Source organism: Marmota flaviventris, chromosome X (assembly GCF_047511675.1).
Source record: "Marmota flaviventris isolate mMarFla1 chromosome X, mMarFla1.hap1, whole genome shotgun sequence".
NCBI classification, from domain to species: domain Eukaryota; kingdom Metazoa; phylum Chordata; class Mammalia; order Rodentia; family Sciuridae; genus Marmota; species Marmota flaviventris.
Genome location: NC_092518.1, coordinates 74,458,522 through 74,475,947, shown reverse-complemented (window position 1 = coordinate 74,475,947; position 17,426 = coordinate 74,458,522). Strand labels below are relative to the sequence as shown.

Below are 17,426 nucleotides of genomic sequence, written 5' to 3'. Positions count from 1 at the left end.
GATGAGGATATAAACTCATATGGAGGGAAAAAGTCATGTGAACATGAAGACAGCCATCCACACGCCAAGGAGAGAGTCCTCAAAAGAAACTAACCTGGCTGACATATTGATCCTGGACTTCTATACTCTAGAGCCATCAGAGTATAAGTTCCTCTTACTTAAGCCACTGAGTCAGTGATACTCTGTTATGGCAGCCACAGAAAAATAAGATAGCCACCAACCAGTATTGGAATTATGGGAAAGAAAGTAGGCTGGGGCAAGGAAGTTTTGGAAGAGGAGTTTGATATAGAACATTTCGAGTTTGAGGTTCCTGAGGTACATCCAGGTAGAGATGTTCAAATGATTTTGAAATGGAAAGACAAAACTGGGTTTGGGTACAGATTTGGATATCATTGATATATAAGTGATATTTTAAATTGTATGAGTGGATGAGATCATATAAGAAGTATATGTAAAGTGAGAAGAAAGAACTATAATGAATGTGGTTTATGAATGAAAAAGATTGTGGTGATAATTTAGAGGCAGAATTGACCGAACTTAATGAGTGATTAGGCATGAGGATGAACAACAGTGGAAGAAACAAGCATAATAAATATCAGCATTAAGGAACTAACTGAGGAAGAGGACCCAGGAAAGAAAAATAATCAGAGACACAGGATGGAGAGAGAGAGATTAAAATTAGTCTTTATTTTATCCTGTTTTTAGTTCTAATTAGGTGAGTACACATTGATCTCAGTTCTCCAAGAGCTTTTACATAGTGAAGGAGGCACTATTTTATTCATTTATGAATCTCCAACACCAAGCACAGTGCCTGACATTTAATATCCCTACAATAAATATTTGTTGAATGAAATAAAATTGAAATTAGAACTCCATTCCTTTTTATTTTGTTTGCTTATTTCTGAAGTGTGCAGCATGTCTTGCCACTGATATTTTAAGTTCATAGCAAAAAAAAAAATCATTTCAATGTGTCCTAGGCTTGATCCCCTTCCAACCCAACCCCCAGGACAATAGTTTTCATTATAACCTTCTGTCTTTGCCATTCTGGATGGAATTCTGTGCACAGAAGTTATATACATATATGGGTATATCTATGTAACAAATCGCAGCACAGGAGCCCCCTGGGCTCCCTCAGGCTCTGGTATGACATATTTGAGCCATATAAATTCAGCTTCTCCTCTGGCATCTGTTAGCCGACTCACTTGCAACTCCACCTCAGCAGTGGTCTCTCAGTCCTCTCAAAGCAGGGAAGGAGTACTGTGTGCTGAGAGACCATGGCAAAGAATCCTCCAGAGAACTGTGAGGACTGTCACATCCTAAATGTAAGTTGATTCATATTTTTTCCCTTTTGAGCAGAAGCATGGTTTGGTAGATTTATCGAATTGCAATGTGAACATTAGAAAGTGAAATCAAAGGAGACTTTGAATTATGGCTTGCTATTTTGAGGATTATTGTGTATTGTTCCATTCTCTCTGTTCTTTGCTTAGGCAGAAGCTTTTAAATCCAAGAAGATATGTAAATCACTTAAGATTTGCGGACTGGTGATCGGTATCTTGGCCCTAACTCTGATTGTCCTGTTTTGGGGGAGCAAGCACTTCTGGTCAGAAGCACCCAAGAAAGTAAGTAAAGTAAATGTATGTCACTATCCAGTGCTTCTGTACTGAGTTGATTAAAATTAACCAGTGGTTGACATGTAAATTACTCTGAAAATGAAAAAATCATTAAGTCCTTTTTGTGTTTATTTTCTGGTGTGAAAAAGTGAATCAAGATTTTGCTCTCTTTTATTTTTCTAATAATTTTGTTAGGGGTAAAATTGTCTTCTGCATTTTAGTTAGTAATGATAAGATGTAGGTTTGCCCATTCTTTTATAATACTTTGGCTTTAAGGAGTTAAGTCTCCTCCTAGAAGCAAATTTTTTACTGTTAGGAAAAAAATATTTTCCATCTTTCTTTCAATTATCTGGGCAGAAACTGATGGAAAAGTAATTATACCACCACATAAGGACAAACCACCAGAAATGGCAGCAAAGAATTTTCAGGGATTATGTTTCTGACTTAATGCATCTGTTGTGAGGACAGACAACAAGCTCCTTTTTTATAAGAAGCAATTTGTATACGTGAGTTTGCATTTATTTATGATTAAAAAGCTAGAGCTTTTCAGCTTCTCACAAGCCACAATCTTCACTGCCCCACTGAGATAGTAATGCCAGAAAGTAGAAGCAAGTAACACCAAGTCATTAATCACAGATATCTCAGAAAGCTTGCAATATTGGGGTCATTCAGTAAAGATTGTTTGACCATTGTACTTTGTATTAGTGCACTTTAGTGTTTTTGTTATATTGGGACTCACAAATGGACCAATTTAGATGTGACCCCAATAAAACCAGAGTCTTTTCATGCTAACAATTTCCATTTGAAAGAGAATTAATAAATATACAAACTATAAGATATAAAGATGGTTCTCTGGTTTTGCCATCTTTTCTCTCTGTGTGTGGGTTATTGTTGTTGCTACTGCTGCTATTGCTGTTGTTAATTTGTTGTCATGAGATGATCACTTATATTTGGTAACATATGTTAAGGAAGAAAAGGCAGAGTTCCAGGAGGGAGAATGAGACAAGAAGAAAATGAGCTGGCATGGACCATTAGGAGCCAAAGGAGTGATAGGAGCAGAGAGAAAAGAATATGAGTAAATGGGGAAGGAGAAGCACAGGGGAAAATAGAAAATAAATTGTGGCTAAGTGTCCCCCCAGAAAAGAGAAAAGTAAAGCATAGCTACCTTCAGATTCTACACCTTTGCCTACCATTTATTCTCAAAAGATACCTTATCAAGTTTAAGTAGGAGGGAGAGCAAACCAGCCTACTTTATTTGTTTGCATTTTTATTTACACCTTGTTCCAGAAAAGATTTCAGGAATCACTCAATGCCTATAGTTATCCTCTTTTCCTTCCCTCTCCACACACACACACACACACATACACACACACACACATACACACACACCACACACACACACACACACACACACACACACTGCTTCTGAACTATTACTGCTTAGATGCCTTTCTAGAGAAGCCACCTGTGTTCAGACTAGCAGGATGCACAAAGCAATCAAGATTAGGAAGGAAATAGCAAATGAATGAGAGTGCCAAAATGAATTCTGATATAATTTTGGTGCCACTTAACTAATTCTCAAGGTGACATGCTGCCCCGTAAATTGAATCTTGGATCCTTTCAAAAAGTATACATGAGTTAGAGGATAAAAAACTTTTTTGTTCTCCATGGCTATAATGTACTTAACTGGATGTAGTAGGAAACCAATCCCTTTGACCATCCATACACACCTGCCGAAATAGGGGGCTAGATGGCGTTTCTTGTTTTATTGTAGCCATTGGTACTGCAAATGCTATTCTTAAAGAATTTATGTGTTTTTCTAAACTTATAGTACTATTTGCCTCCGTGCAGCTATAAATGACTAGTAGGGTTCCTGGTCTCCTCTACTTCCCTATTACATCATCTTTGCTTCTCATTCCAGGTTTTTTCGTAATGAATGCTAAAGACAAATTCTGAAATTCTTAAACCAAATGTAAAACTTGCTCAATGTATACCTAGAAAAGGTAGGATATGCTACTGTACAAAGTTCATAAAAAAAATCCAAGTCTTTCATGAAGTAATCTATCTTGGGATGTGATTGTCAGCAAAGGAATTCTCAGAAATGAACAAAGCTATTTTGAAGCAATACAGATAAAAGACAATAGATGTCTCCTAGGGCAAGTTTTTCCACTATAAACAAAGGTTGTTTGTTTTCCATTCCAATGGGGAGTTTCAATTTATTGTTTTTGATATCTAAGTCCTGGCTTTCACCACAGATCAGTTTGGGTCCTTTGTAAACTAGGAGACCAGGTGGATATACAAACTATAAGATGCTTTACTCAATCCACTATTACCTTCAAAGTCTGAGAAAAGAAACCCAAGAGACCATCCATGTTCCCAATGGCTAAGACTCAGAATAAGCCCCTGCCTCCAAGTGTATTTAGGAATCCTGGGAATCAATGAGTAATCAGATTAGTCTGGAAGAAGATTCCCAGAGAAAAAGGATCCAGGTACCTTGCACAAATTTAAGACTCCCCTTAAGAGTATGGTCTAGAGGCTGGGGATATAGCTCAGTTGGTAGAGTGCTTGCCTTGCATGCACAAGGCCCTGGGTTCAATCCCCAGCATCACACACACACACACACACACACACACACACCAAAAAAAAAAAAAAAAACTTAGTTTCTTCTTTGGAGCTGGGGTTGTAACTCAGTGGCAGAGTGTTTGCCTTAGCATGTGTGAGGCACTGGGTTCAAAACACCATATAAAAATAAATAAATAAAATAAAGGTCCATTGAAACTGAAAAGTACTCTTAAAAAAGAGTATAATATAGCAAGAAATAATAGAAGATTTTAACCCAAGCTCTTCATTACTTTCTTTGATAAGCCTATGGGACTCCTGGGGGACTACGGGGCCCTTGGTAGAGAGAACTATTGATGCTATTGTGCTTATTGATGGCAGTGATTTTCTTTGTTGTCCTGGGCTTCCTCCAAGTTCTTAGTGTTTGCTCCTCCAGCCTCCACCACATCTCCTTTTTATTTTGTTTTACAACATGTGTTTATAATAAACAGTGTTTATTTAACATCCCACATCTGCTGTTGACATTTCCATTCTAGTAAGTCCTTCCCTCCCTCTATATTGGTGTGTACAAAATATCCAGATTTCTGATACCAGAGGGAAAGGAAGCCATGTTTGCCTCCACACATACTTCAAGAATGCATTTTCTGTGTCTGTGCACATGGGCACACACACCCGAGAGAGAAAGAAATCAAAATAAAATGGAACAAGGAAGACTAACTCTGGGTGAGCTGTTGTACTTCCTTCTAGGCTCCAGGCCCCCTGAGCCACAGCATGCATAGGAGCTACTTGAGCTGAAGGTCAGCCAGGTCCATCAGGCTCTGTACTCAGCTTTCTTATCCCAGCAGAAGAGACCTATTCAGTCCCAGCAATTTTGAAACAGCATCACATTAAGGTTTCACTCCCAGACAGTGACTGCCCTGGGATCCTTAAAGCATATTCACAAGAGAAACATTCTTGGTTTTAAAAGCTCCTGGTGTTCCCCATTTAACTTAAAACATTTAGAAGCCAACACCCTGGATAATGAATGCAACATGGAGAAAACAAATTAGAAAAAGGCCAGGTCATATATCAACAGTTTATAAACATAGCACAGATTTTGTACTCTTTTCCTCCAATTATTTGTGGAATGAGGCAGAAGAATAATAAATTAAATAAATGAAATGGGGTCCTTCCTGCCATGCACAGGAACTGCCTGGTGACTTCAGAGCTAATTGATTGCATCAGGCCCACACAGGTATCAACATATTCCTGAGGATGTTCCTTCAACTTCACATGCTACCAGTATAAAATGAGAAGTGAGGTGGATAGGCTGGCATTCTTCTGCCCTCCTCATCCCCACTTCAACTGAAGATGACCATTAAAACAGTCTCACCCAGGGTTTCAAACCCAGTTTTATTGGGCTGAAAATCTTTTGCTCAGAAGTACTTTCTTGTCAAGTCTGGTCAAGTTTTCTTTGTGTCTGTTTTTCTAGTATCAGCATTAGCCCAAGACCAACTTCCTTCACTCATCTCTAGACACACAAGGGAGACAACTTTCCTGCCTAGATTTCTCAGGCTTTCATATACAACAGTTTGGTGGGTGAAATGTGGGACTGGAAAAACATTTATTCTCTCAAGGAAAAAGTTGGAGATGTATCTGGAATCTCTATAGCAGAGTAACTGAGCTTCACCAGATGGTGCCACATCAGCATTTTATAAAAGACGACTTTGTTTTATTTTCTTTTCCTCTTAAAGCATTGCAAGATCCAAGTCCACCCTTATACAACTCCCACTGGGCTAGCTACTCTTACTCTGGGCTATTCACCAAATACATGAAGGCAGACCAGGGCTATGATGGCCACATTGTTATTCCTTCATCCTCCTAAGATAGCATTTGCTGAGTACCTTACATAGCACCAGCAAAAAGAACCCAAGCCTTCAAAGGAACTGTCTTTGAGTGGCTGAGAGTGGAAATGGAGCTGTAGGAGGAAGTAGTTCAGGTGATTAACAGGTAGTTACAGTCCAATGATCAACCTGCCAGTTAGTAGCCCAAATATAAGCAGAACTGATTCTGCCAACAATTGAACATTGCAGCTAGAGAGGGATGAGGGATAGAGATAGCAATTGAGCCTTCAGAGGCATATAGTAACTTGCCCAAAGTCACACAGTGTATAGATATGACAGCTCAATTAGGACTAGAAACTGGTCTGGGGATTCTTTTCACTATTTTTCAGCTGCAGTGAAGATTTAGAGGTGGGATTGTGGGCAAGGGAAAACTTCCCAGCTAACACAATTTGTAGATGAAATAAATGGCTATTTCTTGTTGAAAAAGAGGAATGTCTGGTTGCTTATGCCAATTTTTTTCAGGGCTGATGATCGAAGATGCAGAAGTCCAACTTTGCTTGAGAAACAATCTGTCTGCTCTATTTTGGTATAGAAATACCCAGAGGCCTTTTAATTCCTACAGGCTTGATCAGTAATAATATGGTACAATGCCTTTCCTTCCCTTCCTTCCATACTAACACTTGCTAGCCAGATATTCTGAGCATGTATTTCACCTTTGGAGAGTGTACCTCATAAACAGACAGTAAAGGATGAAGGTGGAGAGAAAAGCAGCTAGATTAATCACAGGCTTCAAAAAACAAACCTAAGCCAAATTCCCTCAAATCCCTGTCAGGACAGGCTAAAGCTATTTGCCCCCAAAACATATCCATCACACTGAGGTTCGAGGCAGCGTTAGTCTTCATAAAAAGCTTTCTTTTCTTATCTCAGAGACTGTTACAAACAAAGGCGGGAAAACTGTTATAGGGGGATGTTAGGGCTCATTTGCTGCCTGAGTGGAGGATTTAACTTGACAAAGGACACAATTCCTGGGAAAGGAAGAGAAATTGGTTTGTTTCTCCTCCATATGGTCTCAGACTTCCTGAGTTTAACCACATATCTCCTTGTTTCACTTCTGGTTCATATTCTACTCTATTGTATTCCTTGTCCCATTTTAACATCTTGGACCTTATAGTTAAGCCAGCCTTAATGTATGGATGGAGTGTGAGCCCATTTGAGTTGTTATGGAAAGATACCTTTGCTCCCAAACATCTCCTATTCCTGGTGCCATCATGCCTAAAATCCTTCAATAGTACTTCATTCCTTTGAGGGAAGTATTGAACTCAGTTTTAAATAAATATCCTTTGCTAATGTCTAAATGAGAAATCATATGTCAGATTGATTTTTGTCTCTTACACAAGGCACCTGAAACATCATGAGATTCTTGGATGTCTAGACAGGAGATAAAGGGACAGATGGAGATATGAAGAGCATGGTAAAAGACTATGAGGGTACAGAGTAAACAGGATATGAAAAGACACCACAAAAGAGAAGCACCAAAGATTAACTTTCCCTCTTTGCCAATTTGGCAGGGCCTTAGTCATCATATGCTATCCTTGCTCTGTCCTTCCTGGAATAAAACTGAATTCAGAGCCGAGTCTGAAATGTGCTGCTTGTGCCCACTCACATCTCTCCCAGGCCAGCCACCCTGTCTTTATTTTAGTTTACTTCTGGAGAGGACAGAATCATCTATTTCTTCATATCCAGAAGGACCCTCAACCCCCGAGCCAGGGAGCTTAGTAGAGAGCAAAGTACTTCTGATGCCAAAGGCATGAGCTCAGTCTTCATATGGGCCAGTGAAGCTTACATAGCCATTACCAAGCAGTGTGCTCCACAGGGACCCAAGCGAGACAGTATGTCTGGATTTGCTCAAACCCATCCCTACTCAGTCCAAAGTGAGTCACCGGCATCATCTTCCTAGACAAAGGACAGTCTGTTCCAAAAGGACACCTTTGATAGTGGAATTCCATCTGGGTGAATACATAGCTCCCACTCCTACCCCCCACCAGGGATTCACACACAAATGAAGTCATTCCCATCCCACTCTACCTAACAACCTACCATTAATAACATAAAATCAACAAAGTCGTTGATGGATACAATCAGGATGGCCCCTTTCTCTCTCACCAAAACAAAACAAAATAACAACGAAAAAAATCTCTTTGCAGGAATGTTGAAAATAATCAAGATTTGCTGAGTTTCACAGTTTCCAATAGTTTTCTTCTAGCAAGGTGTCCAAGTAAAGTGCATTGCCAACAGTGCAGGAAAACTCATTCCACTGAAGTACACTGAAATTTTAAATGTCACCAGTATGGTTCCATAGTCTTCTAGTAATGATTGAAAATACAGTTCATATTTTCTCTTTTGCCCAGGTAGGCAGCAGTCCAACATCCCCTAGTCTCTAACCTAATTTTTCCATGTGATAATCCATCAGTGGTGCTACTGATGAAACAAACACCCCACCCCAGCCCCCAATGGCTAGTGGTATCAACATTTGTCTCAACAATGGATAGTATTTCTAAGGAAATGACCCCCTGTTGGGAGACCTGACAAGGCTGAATCTGAAGTGGATGCCTCTCTCCTCTGCTTAGGTCAGGCCAACTGAGAGTTCAATTTGTTGCCATAGGTAGAAGTTTCTCTTCTCCAGCTAGCTGCAAAGCTGGAACTGAGGACAAATTTATAAGAAGAAGCAAATAACAAGCCTAAAGGAATTTGCTACCTGTCACAAACCAGGCCAGACTTCCTGAGTTAATTCTGCAGTTGCTAGAGGGTTCTAAATAGTGTTCCCCTTCCCTTTTAAAATGATCTCTTAAAAGACCTTGCCAATGTTCAAAATCTTTCTTTAGGAAGATTAGAATATTCCATTGGTGTGGAATACTTATTCAACAAATACTTAACTGCCAACCATGTCCAAGTCACTGCTGAGCTACAAAGAGGTAAATGACATTGCCTCTGTTTTTTCTATTCAGCAGCCATATTAGACTTTTCATGCTTGAAGTAACACTTGTTTCTACAAATCTTTCCAACTTGTTTTTCTACTTGAGTTGGAGAAAATTTGACCAGGTTAAACTAACATGCTGTCACAGACATCAGCAGACACTAAAACACAACCTAAACTAGTACAAAATCTATGGGGCTGCCACTGGGAACTGTATTATTAGAAAGTAGCGCCGGCTCTGTGGATGATTTGCATTTTCAGGTTTTTAGTTTTCCAATTTTTTTGTAAGGACAAATGAATATTAAGAAATATCAGACAAAGGCCTCCTAACAACAGGAAGAAGATAGACTTCCAAATTACACCATTAGATCAGGCCTGATTTGTGACAGGTAGCAAACTCCTTTAGACTTGTCGTTTCTACCTAGAAATATGTCCTAGGTTGTAAGTTCTGCATTTTCTCCTAAACTAGAATACTTTATGGGAATAGACCTCTTGGTCTTTAGAAAAAGAATTGTCTCTTTCAGATAGAAGAAGGAAGTCTATAGTTTTGTTTTAGCCACTCAAGAAAGAACAGATAAGAATCCTTCCCAAGGGACTCTTCTCATGAGAGTCCCTATTATTTAATGCATTGTACTTGACACAGCTACTGATTATATATATATAATAATCTAGAGAACTTGAAAACAGTGGAATAGGTTTGGAAAATAGGACTCAGGACTAAACTAAATGAGTTTGGTAAGCCTATAAAATAGAAGGCTGTGGGAAGACAATAAACATTTCCTGGAATTTAAAAGGCAAAAGGAAGGAAACAAGGACAGGATAAGACTGTTACCTAAAATACTGGCCAAGAAAAGTATCTGTGCATTCTATAAAGGACAGGCCCAAAGTTGAGGCAATATTAAAGCCCTGGGGATAGAGAATAATGCCTAACCACACTAAATGTGTTCAAATCTCTATCTTGGCCAAAGTGAATTTCATGGTTGGGAAAGGAGATCACAGAGAACTTGGAAAAGGAAGTGGTAGCTTAAAGATCCAGCATAGGTTTTAGGTGATCCCTCAGCTTAACACAAGGGGAAAATACTTTACAAGCTGGTTTGCAGAATATCATTTGCTTTTTAGTTGAGGCTGCCAAGAAAACTGTTGGAATTCTTAGTAATTAGCTCAGCAACTTGGCTTGAATACAAAATACTGGCTCTGAAGGGATCCCCATGCCAACCCTAGTGCCAAAAAGCACCTCTCTTTAATCTCAAGTTTCAGAGAATTCCCAACAGCAAACTGCTGAGATGGCACCTCACTACAAAGGCTCTGGAAAGAGAAGGTGTCCCAGATATTACCCAATTAAAGTATCTTATGAAGGGATGCACCAAGTATCTTAGAGCTTATTTTCCTTTGCTTTCCCAGACCTATGACATGGAACACACTTTCTACAGCAATGGAGAGAAGAGGAAGATTTACATGGAAATTGATCCTATGACCAGAACTGAAATATTCAGAAGTGGAAATGGCACTGATGAAACATTGGAAGTACATGACTTTAAAAATGTAAGTTGGATATTTGAGCCCTAAGGCTTCCACTTAAAATATTAGAGTAATTGAGTCAATTAATTTTCATATAAGTTACAAGACAACATTTTCCTTTGAATTCATGTTGTGCTAGTCTGCAGCACTGAGACGATGGAACTCATTATTTGTAGCTATATCAGGAAATTTTATTATTGTTTTGTTGTCTTATAGGGATACACTGGCATCTACTTTGTAGGTCTCCAAAAATGCTTTATCAAAACTCAGATTAAAGTGATTCCTGAATTTTCTGAACCAGAAGAAGAAATAGATGAGGTACGTAAGAATAATAAGAGTGGTAGTAAAAGGTATCATTTACTGAGTGCTGATTATGTGACAAATGTACTAAATACTGTACTCTCATTTGATTCTCGAATAACCCTATAGATAGGCACAATTATTGTTATTTTCATTTTTTGATATAGAAAATTAAATTCAGAAACAAAAAATGAATTGCCCAAGGTCATATAGCCAGTAAGTAACTTGAAATCAGACCTCTCAAAAAACTAAAGTTCATACTTTTTGATGCAACACTATATTTTTACAACTGACTACTCATCAACATTATATATACTTGCTCCCAAACAAATCATTTCTAGTAAAAAGGATGAGCCAGAGGAACAAAAGCAATCTTGCCTAAGGTAAAGCATTTTTTAAAAATAATTACCAAAACCACCTGGAATTCTTGCAACTTCTTTTTTTATGTATTTATTTTTTAGTTGTACTCAATACCTTTATTTTGTTTATTTATTTTTATGTGGTGCTAAGGATCGAACCCAGTGCCTCACACATGCTAGGCAAGCGCTCTACTGCTGGGCCACAACCCCTGCCCCTTGCAACTTCTTTCATAAATGTTTGTTTATATTTTAAATATTTCAGTGTATTCACCTCACTGCTTTATGCTTGGCAGCTGATAAATTAATCCACATCATTTATTATCATTCTTTACTAGGAAAAGCTAAAAGCAAAGAAGACAAGAATATCAGTGTAATAAGAATTCTCTGGAAACACTACTGAGTTAGGGTGAGGGACCCTAGAATTCTGGTATAATCAATGACTTGCCCTGAAAGCCTAATGGGAGATGAATCATTGCTGCATAAAATACAATGACCATTATCACCCTTGAGGCTTTTTATATTTCCCTGGTATCCTACCTATAATCACAATATGTGGCTATGAGTGGGGGGATAAAGGAAAGCTTCAGCTAAGGTCATATTGTGATAGCACACCCCTACTACAGCAAGAAAAACAACCCAAGCATTTGTTTCATCTTATTTGATTCACTTTGGTTTAGAGTTTAACTGGCAAATCAAAAATGAGATTATGGTAATGACACAGTGACATCTCTATATATCATAAAAACCTCTCTCTTTCTTCTCTGTCTCCTCTTTTTTTTGTCACTTTTCTCCCACCTAACTATCTTCATCTTAATTCTCACCTACTCATTAATCTTTTTCTTTTCCTTTTCTTTTTTGGGAGATGATGGGGACATTTTTTCCTTTTCCTGACTCAAGTCTTGAAGCCTACTACTGGTCTTCTCTTGGACAGAGAAATTACAAACTTTGTTGTTACAATTTCCAAGAAAAACTATCCCCAAAGATAATGATGCTCTGTTACCGAAGTCTATGTTAGTGACAGACTTTGTAGGGTTGTTTTTTTTTTTTTTAATATTTATGTTTTAGTTGTAGTTGGACACAAAACCTTTATTTTATTTATTTATATGTGGTGCTGAGGATCGAACCCAGAGCCTCACATGTGCTAGGCCAGCACTCTACCACTGAGCCACAACCCCAGCCCCTAGATTTTTTAAAAATAAACTTAAGTTAGATGTTTCTTAGGAACAGAACAAGTTTTAGACTATCAGGAATGACTATAGGAGGCAATGATAAGATGAAATGAGAATCAATAGGATTAAAAAGCAATATGCAATATCATATGATGATTTTTACCAAATAAGACTTGGAGCATGGCACCTAGCAATGAGAGCCTGAAGTGATATAATAGATTTATTTTTCCAAAAGAGATAAAGCCAAAGGCCCATAATTTCTCATTTTGGCCCTCATTTATTCTTTAGTTAAGTTTGCTGAATTTTAAAACAACACATGTATTCATCTCATAATAGCAAAATCACTGTGTCTTCAAAAATTCTACTTTTTATATTGACACACATTTTTAAGAAACAGATTTTTGGTCCTGAAAGACAAAACAACCTCTTATTCTGTACTTTCCTCACCACTTATATCCATGGTGTGTGCATGTAAAACATACAGAGCAGGTATATAAATAGCCCTTATTTTGCTAACAAAGCTAGTCAGCATATCAACCCTCATTTTATACAGTCCCTTTTAATGCATCCCAAGGTCTTTACAGAGTCAAGGGCAAAATAGCCAGGACATGAAAATTGTGAATAGCTTGGGTAAAAATTACACCAAGGGATATTTCAGAGAATAAACAAAAATTGTAAAGCTAGAAATAAACAAAATAGAAAAGAAAAAAAGCCTTATTAAGAGTGCCCAGTGGGGGCAGGGTATGTTAAAGCCTTAATGACAAGAAAGAACTAGATATATAAGAAAACTATTTTTAATACTAGCAATTGAAGAGAAGGCATCATTATTAACAATATTAGAAAGGCTCCATAAAACAAAAACACTCAAGTGAGATTAGACCTAAGTATGTAGAATGAAAGGTATGAAACAGTGGTAGGGCCAATGAAGTCATAAACTGGAGACCAGACTTTAAAATATATAAAAAACATATTTTGTACTACAATGATTTACCATTAACAGACAAATCTCTGAAAACCAAAATATTAGGTTCAGTTGCTATTTAACTTATGTCACTACTTTGGATCACAGGAGTTTTTTCAGCTTCAAATCAAATCCTGTGCACAATTCTAACTGTAAGCTTAAAACACGGCAGGCACTCACAACAGCCATTTAAAAGAGAGAAAACAAATGTAAATTTCTCAGGGTTCCCCCCCAGGGGGCCCCAAGAAAATGAGGGGAAAGCCTTTCCAACTTCAAGTGAAATGATAGCAGAGAAGGCTCTTATTTCAGTGAGCAGCTTTGCTATTAGACCCAGGAAGAAAGGATTAGTTGTTAACTCCTCCAAGGGCACCTATTGTATGCAATGACACATAGCTAGTTCACCAGCATCCCTAATATTGGAATTGTTATTCAGACTCAAAACATATTGTTTTCCAATATCCTGTAACATCTCACTCATTTTATTAATTTCTCCTCCAATTCCTACCCTGAACAATTACTTTCAGAATGAAGAAATTACCACAACTTTCTTTGAACAGTCAGTGATTTGGGTCCCAGCAGAAAAGCCAATTGAAAACCGAGACTTTCTAAAAAATTCCAAAATTCTGGAGATTTGTGATAATGTAACTATGTATTGGATCAATCCCACTCTAATAGCAGGTATGTAACCCTATCCCCACCCCCTCCTACTTCTCCTCCCAAAGATGATAACAGGTTCATGTTTTCAGCACTGAGTGACTACAATTCTAGGAAAACAAATGATTGGCTTGTATCTCCTTAGATGAAATCGTATATGCTGACTGCCAGTGAGGCGGGAATTTTTCACAGCCAAGTGATAAATCAGATAAATTAATGCTGACAGGCTTTTAAGTATCTCAGCAAAGGTAATACCACTCTAATGTGACTAGTGATAGCAAAAAGCTAATCTGTCTTTCTTTGCACATCTATATTCATTGCAGCAGAGACACCACACTATTGCTCAAACCACTGTAGGTCCAATCCAAGAACACAGAGAAGAACCAAAACAATGCTCTGTTGTCTCAAGAAGGATTCTTTATGTCAAATGGTGGTATTCTCCCAAGAAGATAGGACAATCACTATAATACAAATGTCTTCATGGCTATTTTAGGAATCACTATAAAAAGTAATTGAGGGCTAGAAGTCTGGAGTGAAAAAAAAGTCCAGCCCTCAAATTCTAGTCATCCCAGAGAAGGCAAAAGTTCTTAGACAGCTTATTCTGTCCAGCTAACACAGACTTTCATCTCCCTCATTCTGAAAAACATAGATTACTATATTACTCAAGAGAAGGTGCTCTTATGGATACATGCATCTATTGGTTTCTTTGGAAATTAAAAAAAAATATATAAGTGAATGGAATGTAGTGTCCTGGAACAGAAAACAGACATTTGTGGAAATACTGATGAAATCTGAGTAAAGTCTGTAGTTTAGCTAATAGCATTGTAGTAGTGCTAACTTCTTAGTTTTGATCATTGTATCATGATTATGTAAAATAACATTAGGAGAAACTGGGTTAAGGGTATATGGAAACTCTGTTCTATCTTTGCAACTCTTTTATAAATCCAAGATTATTTTTGAATAGAAGGTTTAAAGAAATTTAAGACAGGAAAGAGAAGGGAAGAGGTAGGAAGACAGAGAATGCCAAATGAAATCAGATAACCAAGAAATAGTTTTTGAACAATTATGTGTAAAATAATTGTGGGAGACACAGAAGTCCCTTGTCCTCAGTTTTTAATTTAGTACACTAATAAGGCAAAGCACACAATATGTTTGATGCCAAACAAGTAAAGAAGTCTGTGTGCATGGAAATGGTGAGGTTTGTTTTGGAAAATACTCCTTAAAATATTAACAGAAGGAGCTTGGAAAGTGGCCCATGCACTTCTAAATGATATCAATAAGAAGACAAAATGAAAATCTCTATCCACAACTACTACTCCCCTAAACACTTCTTTCGGAAACACTTGCAAAACAATTGCATCATAATCTTATATTTATTATCTTAGTTTCTGAGTTACAAGACTTTGAAGAAGATGGTGAAGATCTTCACTTTCCTACCAATGAAAAAAAGGGAACTGAACAAAATGAGCAATGGGTGGTCCCTCAAGTAAAGGTGGAGAAGACTCGTCACACCAGACAAGCAAGTGAGGAAGAACTTCCAATAAACGACTATGTGAGTTACATTCATTACTCTTTTAAACAAGAAAAAAAATCCCTCACAAAACTTAACTATCCCCCAGATCACAATTACTGGAAGAATGATATGGTTTTAACAAATGTTTAAACAACTTAGACTCTCCAGGAGGCTCATTCAAAACCAACTTTGATCTCTATTGATACTATCTCCACAATTGGATTAAGGAACTTCTCACCAGGCCCCTCCCTATTCATAGAGTCCTCCCCTCCTTTGGGGGACCTATTCCCAGTGAACTTCACCCTCCAACACTTGTCTTCTTCTTTCAGACGGAAAATGGAATCGAATTTGATCCCATGCTGGATGAGAGAGGTTATTGTTGTATTTACTGTCGTCGAGGCAACCGCTATTGCCGCCGTGTCTGTGAACCTTTACTAGGTTACTACCCATATCCATACTGCTACCAAGGAGGACGGGTCATTTGTCGTGTCATCATGCCTTGCAACTGGTGGGTGGCCCGCATGCTGGGGAGGGTCTAATAGGAATTTTTGAGTTCAAATGCTTAACCTTCTGTCAGCTAACATATAATAAATGCATGCTATTCAATAAATTTCTGCCTCTGAGGCATTTGGCTTCTGGTAGCCAAGACTCCAGAATTACTTGTAGGTAATTTCTCTCTTCATGTTCTAATAAACTTCTACATCATCATCAATGGCTTGATTGCTGCTGAACACACTGGGTAAGTGTTTTCTGAGAATACTCCTGGTTACTGAAATGGAGCACACCGGCGTAACACGGATGGCAACAACGCAAGTTTGCATTTCATCCTCAGGTTTGGGAGTAGGAAAAGGTAAAACATAAGAATTCTGACCCCATAATTTGGTGCTGCAGTTGTGACTCAGTGGTAGAGCACTCACCTAGCATGTATGAGGCACTGGATTCAATCCTTAGCACCACATATAAATAAACAAATAAATAAAGGTTTTATGTCCATCTACAACTAAAATTTTTTAAAAACCCATAACTTATTCTAGTGTACTGAGAAAGTAGAAATGAAGAAGATAATGATAAAATGCCCCCATAAGTGATGCATAAAACATATCCTTTTGTTCATACCCCCAATGTTTAATTATCTGAACAGCATACTGTGGACTTGCTTAAGTATCTCTTAAGCTGCTGGACAGGCAGTGAGTCACAGCAGGCCAACACTAAAATATTCCAAGTGTTCAGACTCAGCAAAGGAGAAAGCTAACTTAGCAAAAAGGGTCCCAGGTTCTCTTCCTGTGAACAGGAACTCAACTTTGGACAAATTCAACATTTTATAACCTTCACGTCTGACTTCTCTTTAGATCCGTGTCTGGTTACATAACTTTCCAAGGCAATTATCTGAAAAACAGGGACCCATAAATATCATTCACAGAAACAGGCATGATAGGAAGTTATTGAGGTGAAGAATCAAATGGGATTTTCCCTCCCAAACCACAGGGAACTGGCAGTGTGCCACTTTCTTAAAGGAAGGGTAAGGCCTAGTTCCTAATCACCCCATAATTTGCTTGGGAAATAGGAAAGGGACAAGAGAAAAATGAAAACAATAGTTTAGAGGGTAATGTTAACCTTGATATCCCAGGCAGGTCAAGTTTCATAATTCATGCTCTACCAATCTGTCACCACATCTAGTGTCATTTGAAGGCAGTATCCTTCATTGCTCAACTTCAAAGTTATTGTGTCATGGAAATATCTGTATGAAACTATCCATCAGAAAAGGAGTTTCAAATAAAATCCTCACCAAAATGCCCATAGGTCAGAACTTATTTTCCCCCATTTAACAGTTAAGAAAACTCATACAAACAGCTTTGCCCAAGACTAATTTAAGATTAGCCAGACATTAATTGATAGCATACATGCCATATGGATTACTAATTTGGATTACTAATTTTCACAGAATGAGAACACAATAAAGTATATCTAATAATGCATATCATTAAA

The 17,426-nt window shown here is 37.9% G+C and overlaps 1 protein-coding gene across 1 annotated transcript; it reads left to right on the top strand.

Annotated features, from left to right (window-relative positions):
• Window positions 1-1,274: 1,274 nt before the first annotated feature.
• Window positions 1,275-15,979, top strand: Tnmd (tenomodulin). The gene is made up of 7 exons (XM_027932927.2): window positions 1,275-1,322; window positions 1,488-1,619; window positions 10,368-10,508; window positions 10,701-10,802; window positions 13,798-13,951; window positions 15,313-15,479; window positions 15,770-15,979. Exons 1-7 carry the CDS (start codon window positions 1,275-1,277, stop codon window positions 15,977-15,979), a joined length of 954 nt encoding a protein of 317 aa, XP_027788728.1.
• The last annotated feature ends 1,447 nt before the right edge of the window (window positions 15,980-17,426 follow it).

What these genes read in the sequence shown, in the direction of transcription:
- Tnmd (XM_027932927.2), top strand. Translation starts at nt 1,275, where the DNA reads ATGGCAAAGAATCCTCCAGAGAACTGTGAGGACTGTCACATCCTAAAT. An exon ending in AGGACTGTCACATCCTAAAT is followed by an intron (nt 1,323 to 1,487) that starts GTAAGTTGATTC and finishes TTCTTTGCTTAG; the next exon opens with GCAGAAGCTTTTAAATCCAA. An exon ending in CAGAAGAAGAAATAGATGAG is followed by an intron (nt 10,803 to 13,797) that starts GTACGTAAGAAT and finishes AATTACTTTCAG; the next exon opens with AATGAAGAAATTACCACAAC.